The sequence below is a fragment of the Vipera berus genome, assembly GCF_964194415.1.
Source record: "Vipera berus genome assembly, chromosome: 1".
Lineage (NCBI taxonomy): Eukaryota > Metazoa > Chordata > Lepidosauria > Squamata > Viperidae > Vipera > Vipera berus.
In genome coordinates, this window is record NC_138202.1 from 277734036 (window position 1) to 277761297 (window position 27262).

Genomic DNA, 27262 nt, shown 5'->3' on the forward strand with positions numbered 1-27262 from the left:
TGCTAAAAAAGGCCAGCTTTTTGTATTTATGTGCTGTTAAAGTAGCATTAAGGTAAGTTGTGGGGCTATTCTTAGTGATGTCAGAAATGACTCATTAATTATGGCACTGATTATGGAATTCCATCTCTTCCTAGTTATGATTGTCTTCCAATGCTGTAAGTTTTTAGAACAAGACAAAAATCATCTTTGCTTACCCAGAATCTTCGCTCCATTTTTGCAACTATGTTTTGTCATTATTGCTTTAGTGATTTTTTTTCTTAATTTGTTGTTAGATAGATACGTTTTTTTGTTCTTCATGTTCTTTGCTTTGGGATTATTGTTAATGATAAAAAGTCACTGCATTTAAAATCAATAAACAAGGAATAAAGACACTGCTCCAACCGTATATTCAGTGAAAACAAATCAAAAAGTGGTCATGTATTATTAATTTCACATTATAATAAATTCTTATTTCTTTATTTAATTTCTATATCTCATCTCAAAGATTGACTCAGGGCAGCTTACAATTCTAAAACACGTAAACGTTTTTTAATTACCTAGTTATCCAGTTAGGGCCAATGGAGTTGGAGGCATTATACTCTCCAAAGAGAAAATATTCCATAGGAGAGGGGCTACAGCAGAGAAGGCCCATCTTCTGGTCCCTGCCAGCCAATGTTTTTTGACCGAAGAGATCCACAGCATGCCCAATCTATTAAACCGAATTGCATAGGTTTAATTGGAAAAAGACAGTCCCTCAGGAAACTTGGTCTCTATGCAGGAATTTAAAGGTGACAGCACCTGAATTGCACCTGGAAACATACCAGTAGCCAATGCAACTCACGCGCCAGTGGTTACATGTCCTTTGTATCTAACACCATTTACTATCAGATGAAGGTTCATTTTGCAAGTTTGTGCATTGGTTTCCGAATGTTTCATTACCAGGCTAGGTAACATCTTCAGCAGAGTTTAGGGGATGTCAATGTCAGTGTTCTTCGGTTTATAAGGGCTTTGTGTGGTCAGTAGGTCTTGTGATGGTGAGGTCACATCAGGTCAGTTTCCCCTCAAGTCAGGGTCTTGTGATGGGTGTTCTTATGGGTCAGGTGTGAGTCACCAGTGAGGGTCCTGTCATGGATCTTGTGATGGGGAGGGTACTTCAGGTGAGAGTCATTGGGAGGTGAAGTGCTGGTGGGGGGGTTGCGTGGGTTGGTTGAGGGCCATTGCTGTCTCTGGCTGCCTGTGTGGTTGATTTGGATTCTGAGGGGCTCATAAGCTGGTTGTAAGTCAATGTGTCTATTGATGGAATTGCTTGTGGATAGCCAGACATCGATGAACTCACAAGTGTGGATGGTGGTAGCATGCGTGGCTGATGGCTCCAATCGAACTGGTGCTATCTGCTGTTGGTGTGGTAGAGATTAAGGATTTGGGATTGTGGCATTTGACTGCCAGCTGGTGTTTGTGGATCCTGTTTTTTAAGTGACATGATGTTTGTCCCACATAGTATTGGTTGCAGTTATTACAGTTGATTTTGTAAATTACATTGTTTCTTTCATCTTCTGTAGCTTGTCTTTGGTTCTGTATAATTCCTGGCAGAGCGTGGCTGTGGCTTTGTGGTCTATTGCTATCCCTAGAGGTTGGATAATTCTGGCTGTCACTTCTGACACCCCTTTTGTGTATGGTAGGGTTAGTTTTTGCGTGGTGATTGGCTGTGTGTTGTGTTGTGGTATGTGTGTTGTGTATTGTAATCCAGAGTTTTCCGGATAACCGTTACAGAGAAAAATGTCAAGCAGCCATTCCTGTTTGCTTTTCTTAGTGTTGTGGTGCTGCAGTGTGTCTTGGCCCTTCTGAAGAAGGTCTGGATACAGCTTCTTTTGTGTGCGTTGGAGTAGTTGCTTGCAAAGCTGAGGATCTGGTCTGTGTGCATGGGTTTGTAATAGACACAGATTTCCAGTTTTCCATTGTCTAGTCTCCTTATGTCAATGTCGTGAATGGGAGTCTGTTGTCTGTTTCCTCTTCACATGTGAATTTGATCCTAGGGAATATGTTATTGAGTAGGTGGTGTGTCTCTTCAATTTGGGAATGTTTGACGATGACAAAGGTGTCATCAATGTAGCATGTCCAGAATTTTGGTTGGATGGTGGGTAGAGCTATGGATTCAAGTCATTGCATGACTGCTTCTGCTATAAGGGTTGATATGAATGATCCCATCAGGGTACCCACCACACACCACCCACAAAAGAAGCTGTGTCCAAACCCTCTTCCGAAGGGTCAAAACACATTGCAGCACCACAACACTAAGAAGAGAAATGACTGCTTTACATCTTTCTCCATAATGGCTATCTGATAAACTTCATACTCACATGAGAAGAGAGGGGAGCTCCCATTATATATAGCCAGCAAGAACTCTTGTTAGGTAAATTGTGTTAAGAAATTTTGAGAAATCACAAGTCACTTTGTGACTTGAACCTGTCTCCTCAGTTCAGGTCCTACATAAGCAATGGCATTTCAGACCAGTATAAAACTTCTGCTCAAATGTAAATTGTGGAGAGCAAGGGAGGAAACTTCAGTTGTTGGAAAATCACTTTGAGAAAGGAAAATAAAAAAGTAGGATTACATTAATGGTTGCTTTGCAGGAAGCTTGTATTTTTGCATTTATTAGACCAGGGCTTTTCAACCAGTGGTACGGATACCACCTGTGGTACATTGACCACCTGGCAGGTGGTACGCGACCATCCTAGAAAAGTGGTAGCGGGGGAGGGGAACGAACTAAACCGGTGGCAGCACCGCACAAGCCTGAGCGAGAGATGGCTGGAACTGCAGGGCTGTCAGGGCTCAGCGGAAGCACCACGGTCCAGCTGGAGCTCGGTGCTGAACCTGGCGCTTCTGCTGAGCCCAGAAGAAGCATCTATGAGCTGGAATGTTTCAGCATCTCCAGGGTCTTGTGATTTACATTCAGAAGCTTGGCAACTGATTCATATTTATGACGGTCACAGTGTCCCAGAGTCATGTGAAGTGACCAAAGCCTGCTGCAACCACCCAGCAGACAATTGGAATAAAAACCAAACACCCCCCTACCCCACCCCCACTGCCAATCCTCAACAGAAATGCTCACAACAGTGAAAACCTCAGACAGGAGGAAGAGCGCCGCCGGGCGGGCAGGCAGGTGTCTTGCTCGGCTGTGGCTTGGCGGGCACTTTTTTCAGTGCCACTGTAACTTCAAACAGTCACTAAGCGAACTGTTGTAAGTCGAGGACTACCTGTACTTCATCACTTTTTTCGTTTTTCCTTTTTTTTTGGTCATCAAGTTTTTGACACCTTGCTAGGCGACTGGTGGTACTCGGATGTTGCCATATCCTAAAAGTGGTACAATGGGTGAAAAGGTTGAAAAGCCCTGTATTAGACCCTCTGTACACCTGCTATACACCAGCTAGGGGCTGCTGCATATGGCCTGCAAATTTGGGGACATCCATGGTAGGCAACAGAGTTAGTCTCCCACATCTCCTTGCTGCCACATAGCATCCATTTGGATTTTTGCAGTCCAGTTCTTTAGGCCTAGTTAGCTTGAACTCCAATGTAAGAATTGGAGGAGGAACCTTGGTACAGTCAACTGAAAGAAAGGACCATTTAATATGAATCATTTTGATAGTTTGTTTTGAAACAGTAACTACAATTTGAAAATATTTATACTAATTTGTCATACCAGCTACTGTAAATATTAGCTATTATTAATGCTTATTGTTAGTGCTGGGTCATATTTTGGGGTTAGTTTTCAAGTACATTTCTCACTAACAAGACTCCCACTGAAATCTGGAGGAGCAGGTCTCAGTAAATACAAATGAGAAAGCCAAGCTGAGATTTAAGAATTTATCACTATGCAAAACACTCATACACAACATAATGTCCTGGCATCATGTTAAGTGTTTTCTTGCAAAATCATGCCTTGAAAACATTGCAACTGGTAAAATAGCTCTGAATACTGCTCCCCAGCCAATTTTTGTCTTCCTAGTATGAGTTATTTCTGCTTTTCAATACATCTGTAAGTGAAGCAGTTTTGGGGGAAATGCAAGATGATCACAATAATACACTATATGTTCTTCTTTACTAGTAGCAACCTTTTTCCATTATTTATCATTGCCCTCAAATCTACTTTGGTATGTAAAAGAGCAAATGAAGCAAATTGTTCAGTTTCTAGAATTACAAATGTTAAGCAGTCGACCATTTATTTGCGTGTATTAATGAGAAAATTATGAGTCGTTAGACTTTGCCAAACACAGTTCAAAGGCTTTTTTCCCCCAAAAGTGTTCTTTTCAGGACTCCTCTCTTCCCCGCCCCCCCCCAGCATGAATGCATGGGAAGTATTTTGTTAAGTTCACATGTACAAAAAAACATTTAGACCCCTGGCGAGAATTGATTTTGGTAACTTTGCTTGGATAACTTCTTAATTTGATGCTTTATTTGCATTATTCCTTTTGTTTATTTTCAAGGCACATTTTGACTACATGGAGTAAACTCTTGCTAAATTATATGTTTACAAATGAATGTATAGTTGTCCTTCACTTAGAACCACAATAGAGCCCAAAATTTCCATTGCTAAGCAAGAGACAGTTGTTAAGTGAATTTTGCCCCATTTTATGACCTTTCTTGCCACAGCTGTTAAGTGAATCAAACTTATTTTTTCAGTTAGTATTTGGTTGTTAAGTGAATCTGGCTTCCCCATTGACTTTGCTTGTCAGAAGGTCACAAAAAGTGACCATGTGACCCTGGGACACTGCAACCATCATAAATACGATCCAGTTGCCAAGCATCTGAAGTCCGATAATGTGACCACGAGGATGCTGTCACGGTCCTAAGTGTGAAAAATGATCGTAAGTCACTTTTGTCACTGCCTTTGTAACTTTAAACATCATTATACGAACTGTTGTAAGTCAAGGTCTACCTGATCTTTTGTAAATAGAGGCTGTAGTGCTATTTTGTTCAAAATTTGTATCAATTAAAATGTTAGCTGCTGTTCAAAATAGACACATAGCAATATGCTGCAAATTAAAAAGTGCCGTATGTCCTAATGAGAAATCCAGCACAATTAACTGTCAAGATACATCATAATAGCACACAGGGAGGGTTTGGGGATTTCCCCCCCTTATGAACACCTAAGAACTCAAAGGGGGAAAAAAGTGGTTTTAAAGCTTCCATGTTCTGCTGTGTTATTAATGGCTGGAGAAGTTTTCAATAGAGTGGAATCCGCACAGCTACAAATGGCCTTTGTTTAAGAGTAGGTTACTTGAATTCATAGCTGAACCTATTACTTACTTTGATCAGTGAAAAGCAGATGAGTAATGCCAAGAGATGTTGTTGGGCTTTTTTTTTTAGGCGCATGATAAGATCTTTGCCCAAACTGTTTGAATTACTCCTCTGCTTCCACTAGAGGGGGATTCCTTCCAAAGAAAGTTGTAATCTATTAAGAAAAGCAATTCCTGCAGTCTGCACATTTTGCATGAGTGCCCAGCAGGGTTTATTTTACCACTGTGTGCTTTCCCAAATGCATCCTTGTGTAAGGGTGATGGCATAAAACTGAAAAGGATACACATACATTACAGAGAGCAAAACCCTTTCCTATTAACAAATAGAACTTGTGGATATTTTACCAGATTGCTCTTGACCCGAAATGAAATATTGTATCAGAGAATTGAGTAGTCCTCAGGTTACAACCCTAATTAGGATTGGAATTCCTGTTGCTAAACAAAGCAGTCATTAAGCAAAAGATCACGTGACCATGCTGCTTACTGATGGCAGCCTAGATTGCAGTCATCAGGCCAGAACTGCACAGTTGAACCTCAAATTTCTCCTGCCCTGTGCAAACTGCCTCTGCTTCCACCTTTTCACCTGCCTATTTCTGCCCTTTTGGCTACGCTGCACCCCTCTGCTGTACTCCACCGCCATTGCCGGCTGATCTCCATGTTTTCTCTCTCCTGCTGCTGGTCTGAGATTTTAGCACAGGACAGAACCAGTGGGACGGTGTTGCAGGCAAAGGAGTCCATCCTCTCCCACTGGTGAAATGATTGATAGCTGGCTTACTGTGGAGAGCATACCAGGACAGGCTGGCAAGGCGAGCTCCATCACCAGGTGAAGCAGACGAGATGGCACATCCCAGGCAAAGGTGGCGACTGAGGAAAGTGGTGTATGGGGTGGCAGCAGAACTGGAGGAAGTGTAGGGATGCAGTTTATGTTGGAAATGCTTCTGGAGAACTGGCTTGCAGGCTCCAGCCAGAAGTGGAGGTGAGCCCAGTGCCAACAGATGGCCTACCTGCGGGCCATCTGCTCGTTTGGCCCAGCCCTCTCCTGCAAAGCCTTGCAAAAGTTCAGCCGCTTCCAGTCCACTTCCGGGTCTTCCAGCAGCTTCCAGGTCTTGCAGTCCTGGCACGATCCCGTTGCCAAATGAGACTCCACTGAACTGCTGCACTTGCTGTGTGTCCCAGGTGTTCCTTGATAAAGCACCTGGTTCCCAGGCCAGTAGCAGGAGGAAAAAAAAGCCAAAGGTTAGCTGGGATGGCGGTGGAGGACCAGCTGACTCAAAGGGGAGACATAAGCCCCCCCGGGGGGGGAGAGTTGAAGCAGAGGCTGTTTGTGAAGGCAGGAAAAATGTGACCCCTGGAGCCACCTACTGCTATGTGACCCTTTCAATGAATTCTTTTAAAACAGGGGTCCCCAACCTTGGCCGCTTTATGACTTGTGGACTTCAACTCCCAGAATTGCTGGCTGAGGAATTCTGGGAGTTGACGTCCACAAGTCATAAAGCGGCACGGTTGGGGACGCTGTTTTAAAACATTAGATTTTAAAATTTTCTTATATGAAATTTCAGAATTAAGGTAGTGTATTTTCATGCATTTTTTTTAGAATTCTTCATACAGATAGTCCTCAATTTATAAGTGCTCACTTATCTAGCATTCAAAGTTATGATGGACTACCCCCATCCCCCAAAATGTACTTACAACCCGGTTCGAAAGTTCTGATTTCCCCTCCCCCCCCCAGGGTCACATGACCACATTTCAGGCACTTGGCAAACGATCTGCATTTATGGCTGTTTGCAGTGTCCCATGGTCACATGACCATAATTTATGACGCTTTTACCAAAAAACAGTGTTTTATTTCCAATTTTCGGCAAAACACACAGCACACAATACATTTGCTTAATGACCAAGGCAGTCACTTAATGACAAGAGATCCACTTGACAACTATGGTGGTTTTACTTTATTTATTGATTTTTAATTTACATTTCATCTTTCTAGACAGGAGGAACCTGCATAATCACAACCAAGCAAGTTTGCAAAACTGAGTTGGTCACATGGTGACCTGCTTTACAGCTGTAGTGACATACAACCATAATGGCCCTGCTCTATTATGGTCATAAGCCAAGGGCTACCTGTAGTTTAAGAAAAAACTACACTTTTGAAGTCTCCCCGTTTAATATAACCCCCTCCGTAATAAATATGACTGATTTCTGATTTTAATGCTGGTCCCATCCAAGACAAGGCTACAGCTTGCCTTCTGGGGGACAAACTATTGCATAAATGTTATATATTGTGCCACATTTTATTCAGCTACTTTTTATTAGGGCATAAAAAACTCAATTTGTTAAGTCTTTCTTCCTCCATCCCTAAAAAGTGTTTTTATTATTTTGCTGAGTATAATTTCTGCTTAGATCAGCACTGCTGTTTTTATATACGGATTTAAGTGACACAGTGTGTCTGTTCTAGCTTTTTTCCTCACAAACTCTGTGGCTCTGTTCACTTTTTAAGTGACTACTTTTGAAATTTTATTTCTCCTTATAATTTCAGGTTGAAGTCTTAGCCTCGGAGGATGCTTCATTTGGACTCAAGGTCTGTAGATGATGAAATTTAATTTCTTGGGTACTCTACGTTTAAAACAGCTGGTTTAATTATATATAAGAACATTTGCTTTTTCCTGAAAACTATACCTTTAATTCTATCCCCAAGTAATATTTTGAGATTATTTCAGTCAAGATGGCATTTCAAATTGTGTTTCACTTGTTTTCTAAATAACTTTCTTTGCAAGAGAGGTCAAGTTGGAATATGAGAACACATTAGAGAGTAAAGGTAATCACCTTTTAAATGTAATATTTCATAGAGAATGGATTTTGTTTTGTAGTTTAGTAATGTGGGCTCATGCCTCTATATTGTGAGCCAGAAGTTGATTTCTGAGCACTTTTGCAGTTCTCATATGCCTAGTACTAAATTCCTGACCAGAGATCTTTTTAAGGTTCTAGACTTATTTTTACAGATACTGACTTTATCTGTCATTAATGAAGTTAGGGTGCCGATCTTATTAGTTTAAATGCTGGTCCTTAATGATAAATTTTATATAGGCTACATAATAAACTAGTGAGAAAAGAGATTGGATAGTGGGAAAGGAGTAGAAATCTGAAAACATAATTTTAAATCATGAATTTTATGTTGTTGAATATCCATATGATATAATACCTCAGAAAACTATAAAAATTGAGTAATCACCAAAGTAGAACAATTGGTAGGAAAAGAATAAAGCTCAACATTAATGATGAAAAACTATGCACATAGTTTAACTCGGGGGGGGAATCAAAACTACCACTTTATTAGTTAGTAAATATTTTGACACTATGATTTACTACCTGTTTTATTGTGTTGTGATATCTGATAAACTGATTTAAAATAAATTATTAAGAGTAAATAGAGCTGCTCCAAAATGGTTTGAAGTATTTAACATATGGTATTCTGTAGCATTTTCTAGTTTGGTTTTAATACGCAGCAGGCATACAGAACATTCACTGAATATTTAATAAACCTGGAGGGTCAGCTTTTGCAAACTCATCTCCATAATCCTTCATGCTAGCTGAGTAAACGGAAGTATTATCGAAGATTATTGTAGCCAATAGCTCTCATTGTATGACCCATTTTGGAAAAGACTGCGTTATTGTTTTAAGGTTAAAGTTGCACTTTGGGAAGGATATTAGGATCAATTTGTATGTGGCACGGTATTTGCCAAGTAAAATTTTCACTGTCATTTAAATGCACTTAGGACATGCATCAAGCTTTGTCTGTTTAGCATTAACAAATAAGTGGCTTCCAAGTCACATTCTGGGTTGACTACTACTATAGATAACTAAGCTAGGACATATAGTAAATATTTTCTAAAATGAAGTATGCATAGATTGCTTTCATGAATAAGCGGTTTACCAGTCCTCATACGATACACCTACTTCAGGAATAATATTGCTTTTGCTGTTCTGAATGCACATACCTCATTAGAGGGTTTCAGTGACAATAATGTAAATCCTACTTCTCTTTTTAGCCTTATATAATGTTCCATTAAACTGTTGTTTAGCCTTATATAATGGTTCCATTAAGCTGTTGCTTCCCCATGTTATTAAAAATTTAATAATTTAATGCAATTTATCTTCCACAATCATTTGTATAATTGCTCTCTGAATCTGAGATTATAAACTTGTTACATCAATAGTTACCAAATTATCATGAAATATTGATTTTTTTAAAAAAGAAATAATTGGTTTTTAAGTTGATTTTTTAGTCTGGCATTTGGGGACAGGAAGAATGTCAAACTCTTAAAACATTTGTGTCAGGTAACTTATTTCTTAACTTAGAACTGTACTGGATAATTGTACATACTTTCTGTATTATTGCATTCTGTGCTTTCTATTTTCCTCCCTGAACAATCACATTTTACTAACAATACCAGTTTTTAATCTTCTACTGATGGTGCTTCAAGACATTTTCCTACTGCAAACCTAATACCAAATCTTCACATAGCTAAAAAGCCTTTTTGTACCATTCAGAACTCAACTGCTACTTTCATCATACCTCCTATGTGCTATATACTTAAAAGTAGCTTGCTTCATTTTGCTGCTTAGTAGAACTGGCCCAGCTCCTTTCAGGCAAAAGATTCATCCAAAATAAACCAAGAAATTCTTAGCAAAATGGGGCCTAGTTGTGGGAAACAAATACACTTTAACATATTGAATAGGCAGTGTGTATTGTGTAAAAAAGCGCAATTGTTTCTAAACCATGAAAACTAAATTTTGCATAAATATAAATCACCAGGTTAATAACTTTTAGTTTGAAATAATTAATATTGTGTTAACTGAATTTCAAATAGTTTCATGTGAAATGTCTCATCTTCCTTTAAATATCTTTGAAGAACTAATGAAACAGTCTTTGGAACCAATTCTATCCAGGTTTTCTCAAAAGGTTATTTTAAATAGATGACAAATTATTTTCATGGATGCATTCCTTGTAGTTAAGATTGGGGATTAACCAGTGGTGGGATTCAAACATGTGAACAACCGGTTCTCTATGTGGATGCCGCTTCCGGAAGACCATTCTGGGCCTGGGCAACAAAAAATTAGCTACCGGTTCTGCTGAAGTGGTACAAACTGGCTGAATCCCACCACTGGGACTAACCCTTTTTTAATTTTAGTCAGTGCTGTTCTAGAGTTTTCTTCCTTTGGTTCTTAATTGGAAATTCTATCCTTTATTCCAAGGCAGTGTGAGTGACAGATAAGAACACTTGATTTATTGTAAAACATGAACTGAGTTACCTATATATTACTATAGATAATATAACACTGCCTTGTATGCAATCAGCCCAGGTTCGAATCTCAGAAGGGTATAGCTGGCTGAAGACGACTAAGGAGTCAGAAATGCATCTCAGTTTCCCTTTAATTCTTTGTTAGTAAATTTTACACAAATATATAGGTAACTATATACACCTAAATTGCTTTATTTTTATATATTTTAAGGAGTACTTTGGTATTTGTTAAAAGTTCCGATTAAAGAAGCCAAGTCACAAAGCAAATTCGAACTATTTCCATTTTTTGTCACCACATCATTTCCATGAGATACCACCATGTTTTACTAATTGCTGTAAAAATAATTATTAGCAGTTGGCCCATGCAGGGTCATCAATAGACAATAGTAGAAGAATCTGACTAATTTTCTGTAAGGTCATGATTCAAAATTCAAATAATATAGATCAGGGGTGTTAAACAGCTGGTCCGCAGGTCAGTTGCATCATGCTGAGGCCACGCCCACCCCAGCTCCGGCAATGCAAAAAAAGTCACAATACGTGGCGACATGTCACATGATGTAGCATGTTTGACACCCGTGATATAGATGATCATTTTCTGTGCAGTATAACTTTCTAGAGCAGATAATAGGACCTCACACTGAAGAGAAAAAGATAGATTGTAAGCAAACAGTTATGTTGTGTCACTGCAAATTAACCAAGATTTAAAAAATAAGCTTTTAGGACTTGTTTTTCATATATATTCAATTAGTGGTCCACCCAAGCTTCAGATAGCAGAAATACAGTATCTGGTTATATGTACTGCATCTGTATATTTTATATCATCTCACATTCTTATAACCACATATTTCCATTGTTGATTTCTCAAATAGCCATATGGGGTATCACTTAAAATAACAGTTGTTGCAGAAGTTCTGTATGTTCATATTTCACATAAATATTTCATTGCATTTCCCATGTAGGTTCAATAACTATACAGCTATATTTTTATGGCTGATAAGAATCAACATTTCTTCATCATCTATCTTCAAGTGTCTCTTTTAAACTTAAGATGATTGTATGATGCACATTTTCAAAAGGAAGAAGTCCTTCATAATTTTCTAGTAATCCATCTCCATATTTCACCAACCTAAAATTCAGACACACACAGTGCAGCTAGTTTTCTTTTGGGGAAGCACAGTTTTACTAGATAAAACTACTCTGCCCTGAAACTTCTTCAATGTTATATACGGATACCTGCTGTCAGCTGCCTTCTATGATCTACAAGTAAGCCTTGTCATATAGCTATATTTTCTCCACTCCTTGAAACATAAATAAATGGTTGCAAGATTTTACACTGGGCATTCTTAAGTCTTTGGTGCTAACCTGAATAAAGAAAATACAGTAAGGTATCAAGGTTAGACAGTTCCAAAAGTCACCTACTATAGGAAAAATGCAACATAAAAACTAGTAGAATGATATTTGTGCCTTCTGCTATCAGTATTTTTAACTTGAACAAGATCTGCAGGTTATTCTGTAAAATTACTCTTCTCTAAGCCTAGTGTCACTTACCTGAAACAGATACTTACCATTAGCAGTGTCAGTCTGAGATATAAACCCCAACAATTCATTCCTTCAAGAAACTTCATCACACCCTTTATCTGTGTGGGGAGTACAGTAGTATGACAGAGCCAAACCACATCAGCACTGATAATCTCTCTTTCCTTCATAATGTCTAACTTAAAATGTATTGTCATATGCCAAGAGAGAGATCACCCCTAAACCGTGGTGGGATTCAAATACCTAACAACTGGTTCTCTGTGTGGACACTACTTCTGGAAGTCCGTTCTGGGCCTGGACCTCCCAAGGCCTAGAATGGACTTCCAGAAATGGCGTCCACGCACTTCTGGTAGGCCGTTCTTGGCCTGGGAAGCTTCCCCCAGGCCTCTGAGGCTCAGAATGGACTTCCAGAAGTGGCATCCAGGCACTTCCAGTGGTCCATTCTAGGCCTTGCAAAAAAGGGCTAAGGCTTCAGCTGGTTCACCGAAGTTAAAAAAAAAATTAGCTACCAGTTCTGCCGAACCAATGTGAATTGGCTGAATCCCACCACTGCCCCTAAATAACAGAAGGGAGAGATCAGGAAGGGTGTTAGACTGTGATTGCAGAGGTGCGTGCTCAAATCTACACTGAACATCCTCAGCATTGTGGATTTATTTGCACCACTAAACACCATCAGCATTGACAAAATCATCATCATCTTATTGCAAAAAGCAACTTTATTTAGAACAGTTTGCATACTGTGATGTTATCTACCGTACTATATGAAACAAAGAGTGTGTGCCCATCTAGGTCCTTGGGAAGGACTCCATAGGTGGACAAAAATGTCAAATCCAGTCCAAACTTCTGACTGTGTGACCAACCATTATAGTACAATTAACTACACATATATCCCACCTTTTTTCCAGAGAGCTCAGAAGGAACAGCAGGATAAGGTTATTATGGTTTTGTTGTTGCTATGATTGCCATTGTCATTGAAACATATTAAAAAGTGTTAACATTAACAGAGTCATGTTAATGGGGCAGGCCACTCTTCTAGGCCATTCTGAGTTTCAAAATGAGAGTCTAGGATGAACTTTTGAATTGGCATTCAATAATAATAATAGAAATAATTTAGTTGAGTCATCACGACACAAATTGGGAAACCGGGACTTCTAGTCCTGCCTTTGGCATGAAGCCAGCTGGGTGACCTTGGGCCAGTCTTTCTCAATCCTCGAAATGAGGTAATGACAAACCACTTCTGAAATCTTGCCAAGAAAACCGCAGGGACTAGTCAAGAGGCTAGTTGCCAGGAGGCAACAACAGCACACAGGAACACATTCAATAAAAAATTAATTTCAGAACAGAGACTTAATAGATTGGAAGTGGCCAGCTCTATTTTATTTATTTTTAAAAAATAATGTCTGAGTGTTTATTTTAAAATATAATATCTGTTACTATGCGGTATTTTCAAGCAAGTTAGCCTTATTTTCTGCAAAGAGAATTAAAGTAGCCTCTGCTTCTGCCATCTGGTGGCTACTGACATAATATGCATATTGAAAGGGTAGTGCCATTTTATTAAATCTAATTAACCTTTATCATATTGATGTTTTAAGTGTTACCTTCGTTGATTTGTTGATGAGTGTGTTTAATGTATACTTGTTTTTAAATTATGCTTTACAGTAACCTGGTATGCAACTTGTCGGACTTCAATAATATTACACAGGTGTGAAAACAGATTGCTGATGACTAATCATTTTTATCTGAAAAAGGCAAGATTTGGAAGCACAGTTTGTTAGATATTGTTCCTTTAGAGTTCAGCAAGATAAAGTAGTCTGTATTCCACTGATTGGGTTTGGAGCAAAGATTGTTTTATAAAATTTAAAAAATGTCATTAAGACATAATCTGACATTGTAAATCACTCAGAGAGTGCTTAGCCTATAAAGCATTATGGAGCTGTATATAAATCTAAGTGCTAGTGCGATAATCTTACATTCTGCATCAAAGAATTTTTGAAGATTTTGCAATGTGTGTATTTTAGGAAGTACCGGTATATAATCATATTGATGGTTGGAATGCTTACATCAGGAGTGTCAAACTGCCGACCCACAGGCCAGATGCATCATGCTGAAAACGCGCCCACTCCATTGCTGGCAATGGAAAAAAAGTTGTGATACGTCGCGACACGTCATGTGACGTTGCGAGTTTGACACCCCTGGCTTGGAAAGGTGCCCGATTTCTGACCCTGATTTTGTGTTGCCCATTTCAATGTGAATCCTACATTTAATGATAATTTGGCACAAATATTATGCTTATACTGTCATTGAGCAAAGATTATCTCTTTTTGCTGATTACAAAATTACTTCAGAATATGCTCTAATATATAAATATATATATACATTTTTGTATAGTTTATTTTGATACCATCAAATGCTGTTATTTTAAAGAAGAAAATGAACAGGAAATTAACTTTATTTTCTGTGTAGTACTGTGATTTTCAGTAGTCTTCTACCAGTGCTAAGCAATTATTATTTTTTTAGCCACAGTGAATTAAAGGATGAGGTTTTTTTAAATTTGGGGGAGGCAGAGTGGGGCATGTGTTCTATTAGAGTGGAAGCAGAAATTGCAATAACAAAATCTGGGAAGAAGAAAAATATTTAAATAGAGAAACTGTGGACAACAGTGATATAAAAATAATTCTAACCTGTGTTTCAGAGCAAATTAATTGATCTATTTCTCTTAAGTTTTCATGCACCTATCAAAAATAAAAATAGAATAAAAGCCACATCAAAATCAGTATAATTATAAAAATACATAATAATCGAGAAATTGGAGGAGTGAGTCTTATAATATGGTAACATTTCCATTATTGTAGTTGTATTGTATTGTAGTTTTACAATTTTGGAACTGTTAGTAAGAAATCTTATCTTGCCATTATTAGCTGCATCAGATAAACTTGAAATAGCCAACTAAATCTGGAGAATAGCTTCCATTTATCAAATGTGTCTTTACTGGACAAATAAGTAAGGCTATAAAATCTAAAAACAGTGTCTTAGGCCCAAAAGCATAGGTGGCCCAAATTAAGTTTTATATGGTTATGCCTGCCAAAATGAGATAGTGTTAAAAATCTTGTGCCCCAGCCCTTATGATGAGTTTTCAGGATTGTAATCTGTAATCATGAAGAATTCACACAGTAATAAATTGGTCATGAAGGTGCTTCAAGACATCTTGTTGATTTTGTTGCAAACTACTATTATCTGAAAACTTATTTTTGAGACCTTGATAAAATATTTTGCAAGACTTGGGTTACTTTAAATTCTTCTTTAAGAATAAGTGCATTTAGATACAGTGCAGTTTTCTTGCAACCCTGTTCGTTCTTACTAATGAGCAAATCCCACTGAATTTAGCAGGCTTGACTTCTTTATAAGATAGATCCAGGATTCTTATCCTACCTTAGTTGAACAAAGAATAAGAGCACGTTTTTTTTTATTACTATTAGCTAGCTCAGTTTTCTTCTGCCAACCTAGCAGTTCGAAAGCACGTAAAAATGCAAGTAGAAAAATAGGGACCGCTACGGTGGGAAGGTAACAGCGTTCCGCGCGCCTTTGGCGTCTAGTCATGCCGGCCACATGACCACGGAGACGTCCTCGGACAAGCGCTGGCTCTTCGGCTTTGAAACGGAGATGAGCACCGGCCCCTAGAGTCGGAAACGACTAGCACGCATGTGCAGGGGAACCTTTACCTTTACCTTTAGCTCAGTTTTGACTAACCTCATTTCCAGAGTTTAGGTCATTAGAATATATTGTCCAAAATTAAGAAAAGCCATATTTATTTTAGTGCAGATGTTTTTGGCTCACAAACCATATTCACCTGGATTAAAAGGTCTCAGAGATTTCATGCCATGTGATGTAACATCTTTGAGTTTGGAGGTTACATTCTGTATGCGTCAATGAAGTCTCTGTAAATGATCCCCCAGTGTTATTCGCCTAGGTTTCAGAAGAAGTTGAAATAGTTTGTTTGGAAAATGTACATGCCACCTATACTGTTAATGGTCATAAGGTATATCCTTTTTATATCCTATAAAAATCCCTAGACATAATAAAAAGCATAACAGACAAATATAAAATAGTAACATTAGAACATTAAACAGCTTGTTTAAATAAATATGTTTTAATTTTGAACCTGCTGTATTAAGCGCTTATTAGAGTATCTATTGCTGTATAATAACAAAGAATAGTCAGCCAAAATGTTAAATTTCTAAACATGTTTTATTTCAATTTGATGTCTTTTTCAGGCACCAATGCCCAGTTTCTGCTTTGAAAGAGTATTTCTTTGTTATTTATCAACATTTCAGAGGTTTTTTTCTGAGAAATGTTCATCTTTTCCTTACTCTCTTTCCTTTAACCTTGACTCTTACAGAGTTTGATACTGTGGATAGTAAAGAGACCGGTTGGTTGAAAATAACATTTTTAGGGCTTTAGCCATAAAGTGTTTTTTCAGCTGTTACAGTAATAATAAAAAGAGCTTGTATGTTCCCAGGATGTGTTTGATTCTACCCTGCAGTGATTCATTGTGGATCTCTTTCCTAGATAAGTGCTTATTTCGTGTGATCAGGGAAAATGCTATACACCTTCGGATTCATTTGTGCCTATTCAAGCTTGTACTGTAGGCAGTTTTGTATAGCTCTCTTCGAATTAAAAAGCGATTTAAGCTCAGAAGGTGACTGCAAATATAAAAAGGCCTTTGGCTCCCCTGTCAATCCATAGTAAATTTAAAAATATATTTTAGATCCTACATGCCCCTTGTTCTAAGTTCACCTTGCACTTGATATCCTGCCAAGAATCATTAGAATGCCGTGGGATATAAATGAGGTCAATTGATAATTTTTAAATTTGTACAGCAAAGATTATTCACTTTGGAACTTTGCAGTGTTTTTCCTAATAGGACTCCAGAAGATGACACCTTTCAAAAGGTGCTGCAACCAGTAAATTGCACATATGTTTTAAAATTCTGTCTTGTAAACTTTGCTTCTAGGGCACTTTTGATTTACCATTTTTTCAAATATGCATACTAAGCCAAATATTCATTTTGCTTTACTTCCAAAGAAATATGTGCAGATATTTGATCTAAATATTTTATTCTCATAGTACTTTTTTAATTATACCCCCTTGTTTGTACTATTCCTGTATGGCAGCTGCTTGCATGTAACAGTGAAAAGAGGCAAGGTAACAGTGAAAAGAGGCTAGTGTATCAGCATTCTGGATCTTGGGCAGTCTCCACATTTGTAAATGCAGAGAATCAGTTATGACTGTCTGCCCCAGGCACCTGATGGATCCTGAAGGCTTACTGAGGATGCTTGGGGATTTTCTCACCAAAATGACAGGCTGTTAAAAACTAGATGGGACAAAAGAAACTCATATTAAATCCTAGCAAAATGTCCAGAAAACATATTAGCTCCAGTTCTGAAATGGTTATTGCTCTAGGTAGGGACATACAGTACTTTCTCTTGAAGGAGAAATCTGTGACCTTGAGGTTCTTCTGCTGGATTCACACATCATGTCCTTCAGCAACTCACAACAAGGAAAGTATTCTCAAAGGTCCATAGAAGACAAACTTATTGCAATTAGAAATGAGTTAGATAACAAAATTTGGAAATTGAGTATATGTATCTTGACCCTCTCAAATACTTTGGCCACCTAATGAGAAGGAAGGACTCACTGGAGAAGAGCCTAATGCTGGGAAAGATTGAGGGCAATAGAAGAAGGGGACGACAGAGAATGAGGTGCCTGGATGGAGTCACTGAAGCAGTAGGCATGAGCTTAAATGGACTCCAGAAGATGGTAGAGGACAGGAAGGCCTGGAGAAACGTTGTCCATGGGGTCGCAATGGGTCAGACATGACTTCGCAGCTAACAACAACATCTTGGCCCTCATAAAATTTACAATTGGCAAAATCCAGTAGATTTATGGATGCAATTCCAAGTGGCTCATGCACTCTATAAAGCCTTATGTGGTGAGGTTCCAGATTATTTTAGGAACTTCCTTCCTCGAGAACTTGTGTCTTGGTCATCAGGAGAAGGAATGCTTAGGTTCTGAGAGGTGAGAAGGTCAGACTCAAACACACATCTTTTTTGTTTGGCCCAATGCTCTGGAATAGTAGTGATTAATAGTGAGTTAATTATAATAGATGTTGTGATTAGTTTCTTGGATGTTTTATCAGATTTTAGGACACTGATGTTGTAAACCACCTGAAGCTTTGGGATATGGGCAGTATCTAAGGCTAGGAGCTCAACAGAAAGACTAAGTGAGCATATTTATATTTATTTCCATTTTGCTTTCTCTGTATTCTGTGTAATCTGAATCCAGCTATAGTTTCTGGGATCTTAATTTGGCAATCTGCTTCCAATTCAGCAATAATTTAGGGGGTGGGGGTGGAGTTATGTTTAACACACAGTAAATTTACAGAACATATTCTGTAAAGGATGAATTAAAATACATTCATCAGTATGTTGTAATTTTCACTCATTTGCATTGTTTGTGTATATTTTAATTTTTTTAAGCTGTCTTCTGTAGCAGCAACAAACGGCCTCATATTTAGCGGTGTGCAAAATAATTGCTGAAACAGGGAATCAGCAGCAGCACTGTTCATTGTCAGAAATTGCCAGGAGCCTTTTGCTGGTATACTGCTGAGTCTCAGAATGGGAATTTAGAGTATCTTGCGAGCACTGAAATATTTTCAGAAGTGACCTTGCCCACCACATTTGGCCAGTGAGCTCTCACAGAGCCAAATAAAGCCTTTCTTCTGCCTAGGGATCTTGCCTAAGCAATAAATGTTCGTAGTTTGGTGTGTATTTCTATGCAGTTGTCTCTGACTCAGTAGCTTGGTGCCTAAGCTAAGTAAATTCCCCATTCTTCCCAATTTCTGGCTCACTTCCTTACAGTTGCTTGTAGCTCATCAATGAAAGCAAACACTTCCTTTCAAAGGAAGACAGACATTTTTTTAAAAAAAACAAACAAAATCATTAAAAGCAATCCCCAAATGAGAACACAATAAGAGGTGTCTTTTTAAAATTAAAATAAGTTAAAAACAATAAAAATGTTAAAATCTTGTAACAACTGACTATCTATGCAACAGAAGACAACTGACAAGGCACATTAGAAAAAGGTACAGCACAGCACACCCATATTTGCATACATAATAAATCCTCAATTGGCTAGTCTGATTAGATTTCCCCTGAGAAACAGGTATGGGAGAAGGAGATCCAGTCCTAAAGAAATAGAGGTTTTCATGTTACACTTTTCAAATTTCAATTTGAGACACTAGGAAATTGAGAAGCAATTTTTTTTACCATAGGTGATTATGGTTGGTGCAGAGAGCCCCCTTCACCAGCGTTCTAGTTGCAGTTTTTCCACTAACCTTGTATATACTGGAACAATGTAATTCCAAAGCCACCTAGGCCTGGATCAGACTAACATTCAGGAACCAGCTAAAGCCAGAAAAAGGCAGGGTTTGTCAGAAGGTCACCTATACCTCAACTAATAGCCTCAGTTTTGGCACACTTCTAGAATATGCACACTTTCAATTATATCATACTCTCCTATACTAGATCGAGCAGATAGGTCTTTACTGCTTTCCTAAAGTCTAAGAGAGATGAAGCCAATCAGATCTCAACATTTTTCCCAGTTCCAAGGGGTGGGAAAGGCTATTGACAAAGAAAAAAACATTCTAAGGCCCCATTAGATGCCAGCCTCATAAAGAACCTGGAAGAAATTGTCTGTTTGATCTGCTTGGACAAGCAAATGAATAAGGGAAAACTAGGTCATAACTTCATTCCAAAACTCTTAGTTATTAACTCCAGTCATTTCTAATAGTGTTTTAACATAATTAGGGAGAGTCTGAAACTACATGAAATCCAACATGTTGATGACCAAGGCATAGTTGTCGAATGCTATATTCTGACATGGCCTGTAAATAATTGCAGAGCCACTATGGGTCTACAACCCAATTTCCAAACTTAGAAACAGGCCAGGTTAACATGCTCAATAGTATCAAAGATTGATAGGAGACCATGGAAAGCAACAACATACAGTTTCCTTATTCCCTATCTCTATTAAAATACCCTTCTGGATAATCATAGCTGTTTCAGTCTTACAACTAGGCATGAACCTAGACTGAAATAAAGCCAAATCATCCCTTTCTTCCCAAACTATCAGGAACTGTAGAGTAATCACTCCTTTGAGCACCTTCTGTAGAAAAAAAACATATGTAGCTGAACAGTTCTCAGAATTAACCAGTTCTTAAATTTACCTAGTCTTCTATATTAATAGAAACCTTTCCTCTGAGCAAAGAACTGAAGGAAAAGTTACTTCTTCCACACATCTGAAATAACACACCAATACCATTTAACTTTTTAGGAAAATGAATATGAGAACACCAGCTATTGGGGCTAGTTGTGGGTTTGTGGGGAGTTGTATGCTGGGGACAATGGCAGATGGATATTTGGTATTAGAAAGAAGAATCGGTTTTGTGTAAAATCTATGCTACATTTCCACGTATTTTCACTGTAGGCTGCTCATTTGACTAGTAATGTATTTTTAAGAACTTAAATAGCTAAATATATTTGTTACAGTCTCTGGTTGTTTAAAAATAAGTATGGCTTTGCAGTATATATCAGATAGGAAAGATAAAAAAATATTACAATAAAGGAATACAGAGCACAGTTTTATCCCTGCCTCATCTCCTTCTCCCCTTATTTCTTTGCTCTTTTTTTCTCCTCTGCTGTTCCACACATTCACTGTTGCTTTGTGTCAGCAGTTTATGTTCTGCATGCTTAATGAAGTCTATAGCTTGCCTCAATTCAGCATAGTCTTTCCCCTTACTCTAACAGAATTTTGATCAATGAGGTTTCCTCAAGAGGAGATTTCAGAATGGTGTTGACTGGAAAAGCCTGGGCTAGCACAGAGGCACGCATATTGCTGATGTCTTATCAAAGAATATAAATTGAAGTCATTCTCACAAGTCAATTGTCATACTTTGATTATCTTTTTCTTTCTTGTTTTCTTTCTTTTGCAACAGGGCAGAGATTGGTAGCAAAATGTTCTGGTTAGTTCCAATGTTACATGATAGAATTTTGTTAAGAAATGGTCAGGATTCACACAAAGTAGTTTGGCTTTTCTCACAGATATGCAGAGGTTTCTTCCACATCTCACACTAATGCTGCTCCAGGAATGTGATCACAGAACGCACTGAATTGTAAAATAGGAACTGTATTTTTGCCTAGCATGTTATGTGAATGTTTGGATCCGTGCATTATCCAAATCCAAAACACAGGTTGAATAAGCAGTGGTTCAGCGAATTGTGTCTGTACCCAACTTGAGAGTCTAAGTATCATGCTTCTCAAAGATTCCTTATTTTAAGAAAGGAGGAAGTAAAGGGTTGAGTAATCTACAGGTTCATACCTTCAAGAAAAAGAACTGAGCCAAGGAATACTGGACCACATTCTTTCTCCTGCAGAGAATGTATAGGTAAATGTTAAGTGTATTGCTAGTTATATTAACCACCAAGCAAAAGTAAATTTCCTATAGTGAAAAATCTGGCTATAAAAAGGTCAAGTATTTAGATTCCTGACTGTAAGAGAGAGACTGGCAAGCCACGGTGAGGTATCAAATGGAGGCTTAGTGTAGAATCTTTACATGGGCACAAGAGGGTAAAGCCCAACGTTGTCCCCTTGAATGCCATTGAACCTTTTCTAGTCCCACCCAAGTGCAGGCTGTTAGCCCAAGAAGATTTATAGGCTTGAGAAGTAAATCAACTAATATAATTCTTCATGCATTAACTTGGTTCTCTCCTGACACTGACATCAGTAAGAATCTAATTCATAATGTGGAAGCGGCAGTTCTCCTCTTTGTCCTATTTCCTGAATTAACTTTTGAGAAATGTTATATGAATATAATTATTAGGTTACTTTGGTCTCCTGGATTTTTTCTCTCTTTGTTTAAGCTTTTTTTAAAAAAAAATAAGCATAACTATATGATTTCAAACTTAAGATAAAGGAACCATGTAAAGCAGGGGTGTCAAACTGCCAGCCCGTAGGCTGGATGCGTCACGAGGAAGCTGCGCCCACCCCATTGCTGGCAATGGCAAAACCATCCCGATACGATACACGATGTCACGTGTTTGATGTAAAGAGAGCAAAAGAATTAAAGAGCAAGATTTAATTGTGTTAAATTATTTCTCGATTCTTCTGAATGTTTGTATGAGCAGTTTTTCATCTCATTGATCATGCCTATCTTCTGGGGTAGTTGTCTACAATAACTTTTCAGTTGTTCCATTAGTGATTGGAATGGCTAGTGTTCAATATCTGTCTCTCATTTTCTTAATATCTTCACAAAACTATTGGCAGAAGTCATTTACAGATTTGAGCTGGGGTATTATCAATGTGCAGATACTTTATACTACAATAACCCAATCCAAGAAAGTTATTGGAAAAGGTCATCCATACCTAGAACTTGACTCTGGGATACATTGTATCAATGGTTATGCCGACTATACCCTCTCTTATTTTTTTATACTTAGTAATAATATTTGTTTAAATGAGAAGCTGACATACTACAGAAGAAAAGCAGCAATTAAGTTACATTATTTTCAGTAATGTCAATCAGTTGCAAATAGGCCCTATATTTTTTCTTAGAAAATAAAAGTGATGAGTCATTGCAGCTCAGTACAGTGGTACCTTGGTACTCAACTGCTTTGAAACTCACCAACTTTGGTGCTGAATGCATTTTGATGTGAAAATTTTGTTCCAGTACTCATCATTTGTTTAGTACTCAACGCACATGCTAGAACCTTTCATTGCTGGCTGCCTTGAGACTCACTACATTATTCCTTATGGGAAAAATTTGTTTCATTTCCTCATTTTTGGTACTCATGCCTCCTGGAACCAATTAACAGTGTAGTAGGGAGTATCCTGCAGGATAGTGAATGGCAGGGAAACAGCTTGGTAAACAGTTACTTAGGAAACTTTTAATGTATTGTTATGATTTGTCATACAATCAGCAAGATGGCATTTTATCCACTTATCAAGTCCTTCCCAAGGACCTGGGATAGGCAGATGTGGATGTAAGCAGTTCTAAGCAAAGCTGCCTTTTGCCAAATAATAATAATAATAAATAATAATAATAATAATAGTAGTAGTAGTAGTAGTAGTAGTAGTGGTAGTGGTAGTAGTAGTAATGGGACATCTTCACAAAATATATTTTCCATGTAGCCATTGTAGAATTCCAAAATTTATTCTCAAAATTCCAAATGTGGCTATCATCACACACCCTTACCCACGTTTTAGACTCCTTGCCGAGATCAAATACAAGAATGTTTGCAAGCCCAGAATTAATTCAGACAGATCGTGCTATTATGAAAACTCAACAGTTAAGATGATTTCATTTGAACTGTCCTTGTTTTAGCTGCACTTCAGTTTCAGGAGCTTTGAGTGCTTTAGGAGCCAAAATGTTTGTGTTAAGTTCTGTAGTGTTTGCCAGAAGTTCATTTTATTCATTTAGGGTTCAGTTGCACACTTTTGCAAAGTATTAGATTTTGCTTTAATTTAGTTTTTCCGTCTACTCTATTACAGTCCCTTTCTGGATGGTATTTGGAAGGTGGCCCACAAGTCTTTTGCGTATTGTTGTACATAACGTGTGTACATAATTTGCCTATTGTTGTACATAACGTGTATACATAAAAAATCTAATCTACTGTCAGCTCCAGGTGACTGACCATTTATTTATAAACTACTGAATATGGGTCTTAAAGTTTTCATTAATGTAGTAGACCGTTTTTTCTTGTATTTTCCGAGAAACAGAATATTTTCCAAGCTAGGAAATAATTTATCATCATAATCATCATTGTTATTCAGATGCTAGGGTTATATTGGATATCTTCAGAAAGTAGGGCCTTTTTCCTACTAGGAAAAGAATTTTTCATATGTTAATTCCGCAAATGGAACAATAGAACAGAGTAGGACTCTTGTTTTGAAGCACTTTATTATTAAATTAAGATAAAGTAATTATATATTTTTAAAATTCTACTATTCAGTAATAAAATATTAAAAACATTTCAAAAACTTAATTGTTACAGTGTGGTTTTTTCAGTCTTTGAAGAAGTTATAGAGTATTATACTTGACATCAATTATCATTTGTTTTCTTTTAAAATGTTTTTTCTTAGATTCTTAGTTGATTTTTTTTTAGAATTTTATCTTAAAATGAAGTTATTGAAGGCAGAAAGGAAACAGAGACTTGCCACGTTTGTTGGCTAGAGTCATGGACAAGTGCAAGGCCTGTCTGAACTGCCACTCAGTTTTTATTCTGAGTTTGCAGGGTTGGTGATTAGAGTGGCTTTCGCCCAATTATGCTGTGATTATTCTACTGCACTGTAATTGACTGGGGAGATATGCTAATACCTGTCATTTGGGATGATAAAAGATGAGCAGAGGACGCAATGCATTATTTAGCTGGCTGTGTGATAGATGAGGGATGCGCAGAGTGCTTTAATTGCTGAGAAGAGAGGTTAAGCTGAACGAAAGAATGAATTAGAAATGAGTTTTTTTATGGGTTGTGGAAAAGTGAAATAAAGGAAAATGTTCCTTAAAACCAAAGCACCCGACTCAAGCAAAACACGGCTAAAGCTTTTAATGCAGTTTACTTTATCAATCTAAACACGTAAGAAAAATCCATTTAACATTCAGTAAATATGAACATAAAAGTTCAGTGAATTTGCAATCTTTACCAGAAAAAAATATTACAACAGAATATTGTCTCAAATAAGGTATTTTGATGTCCTGAAATCTTTTCAGGTTATGGTGTGTGTGTGTGTGTGTGTGTGTGTATGTGTGTGTATTTGTGTTGTAATAGATTTTACTTATTAGATCAATGTATATGAAATAAATAATTTGAATAATCTTGGAGACTTTAAATCTCCCAATATGAAGTATAGATAATAGAAGTATAAAAATAAAAAATAAATGAGAAATTACATTACTGTCAGCAATGGGTTGGTTTATGAATTTCATACTATAAAATATATAACTCTCTTAATTGTCGAATTATTTATTTGACATCTTGAATAAACTACAGATCAATCAATGTTTCGAGAGTTGATATTTCTGGAATCCTTGGAGCTTTCTGTAAATCAGAATTACATATCAAAACATAAAAGCTGAATCAGTGTAAGAACCTTTTTTGTATAAAAGTTGAAAAAAAGTCTCTTCCAGCCATTCCTAAGTAGTCCAAACTACTATGGAATTATAGCCATCAGTATAGTGTTGTTTATTAACCAACTGCTCTGAAACACATTTTTAAATATTTAATGGCTCTCTGTTGGGAAAATCAGTGGTTGAAATGGACGCAAAGTTTCAGTAAAGAAAGTACTCACTGAAATAGGTCCTGTTAATGTCACTTATGTGGCCCATATGTAATTGACACTTGTTTTACAAATGAAATGTATTTATACTTGGCCTTTCATCCCCAAATGCAGTGATTGTAGTTCTTTTAAAAGAGTTCTTTTGTCAGCTTGCTAACTTTGAAGTGGGTACTTTTCAAAAAACCAATCTGTGCACCTTTTTTCCCCCTTGTACTGTGTGGTTTGTATTGGTGGGTATTGGCTAATTGGCTATTTGTAAAATGCCAGTACTTCTACTTTGGCATATTTCCATGCTTTGACTTGATACAGATTAATATGCCATGGGTACATAGAGATGCTTGACAATTTCTAGAAGAAGTATAATGAAATTCTAGTTGGGTTTTTACATAATTTATAGTCATTTTAAGTAAGGAAGTACATATCCCAGTCTAATAAGATTTTGAGAGCTATAAAATAATAGTGTTGCATTTAAACTGCATGAAACATTTCACTGCAAAGGTCCCCAACCGTTTACCATTGTGGATATATTAAATGGAATAACATTTGCATTAAAAGGCAGTCACTAGTGCTGTGGCCATAGGGAGTAACAAAAAATAAGGCCAAAGGTCGTGTGTGTGTGTGTGTGTGTGTGTGTGTGTGTGTGTGTGTGTGTGTGAAACTGGTTCTATTTGTACCATTAAGTGAAGCCCAATCCATCTGGACTCCACTCTAACATCAATGCTTCAATTAACGATAAGGCAGTTCTCCTAGTTTCAGAACAGGTTTGAGGCAAACAAAATGTTAAAGCCATAAAGAAAAACCAAAGAGAAAAGAGTTCATTACTTCTAACTTCACTTCCTCAATTCATTTCATTTGGATTTTGGAAACCTGAGTAGGCCTTCAGAAGGATCTTCTCTGTCCTGCCTTCTCTTTACTTGCCATTTACATTGGCTGGCAGTGACAGTAGCAGCTTGTCTCTGATGAGAAGCCTTAGGGTTTGTTTCCAGGGTGCCTGACAGACGTCACTGTTGGAGAAACTCTTGGTGTCAGGAAGGAAGAAAATATGCAGTGGTTCATAACTATATAATGGTGGTGGTGGTGGGGGAGTTTTCGTATTAGGAAACTGTTTTTAGATTAGAACATAGGCATATTTATCTTCCAAAGCCAATAATGATACCTTTCAGTGAAATTAAGTGTTTTTGTTTATCGCTCTAAATTTAGTCCATTCCCATTTGCCACTGGAAAATAAATGTCAGCGACTAGCTGCTTGGAAACTGTTGTATATCATGGTTTGTGTTAGAAGAAAGGCCTGTGAAGCATCCATGAGGGGGACAGCATGTTTTTAGAATTTAGGTGTTCATTTTTTACAGTAGGTTAAATTTTATTTAAAAAAATATTTTGCAGTTGATCTATTTAGCCTACAGAATGCATTATTTTGCAGTGTTTTGCAATTTTAACGTCTTACTCAAAATTGTTGAACATTTAATCTATAGGTGCTATTGTTCATTTTCAGTTCTAAGAAAAGGAGATGAAATATTGGAGCAAATGTATATAAATAGTGCTGTCTTGTCTATTAAAGCCACCCCATTTTCCAGACTGATCCTCTTCCTCCCCCTCCCCCCACATATCTACCTGTTCCTGTTTTTCTTGATCATATCCACTTTTTGATTACATTCCTCAACATAACAGGGAATGATCCCCCCCCCCAATTCTATCCAGTCTTGGGCTTCTTCTATTTCACCATGGGCACAGTTCTGCAACTGCCATTAATACAAAATGCAACTCC

At 37.5% G+C, this 27262-nt stretch overlaps 1 protein-coding gene across 5 annotated transcripts in view; it reads left to right on the plus strand.

Annotated features, from left to right (window-relative positions):
- Positions 1–27262, plus strand: part of ARID1B (AT-rich interaction domain 1B) — a 448568-nt gene that overhangs the window by 235642 nt on the left and 185664 nt on the right. For all 5 annotated transcript variants that reach the window (XM_081332098.1, XM_081332099.1, XM_081332101.1 and 2 more), the window contains exon 5: positions 7810–7851. In XM_081332098.1, coding sequence (XP_081188224.1) covers positions 7810–7851 — 42 coding nt within the window. The remainder of the gene's footprint in view (positions 1–7809; positions 7852–27262) is intronic.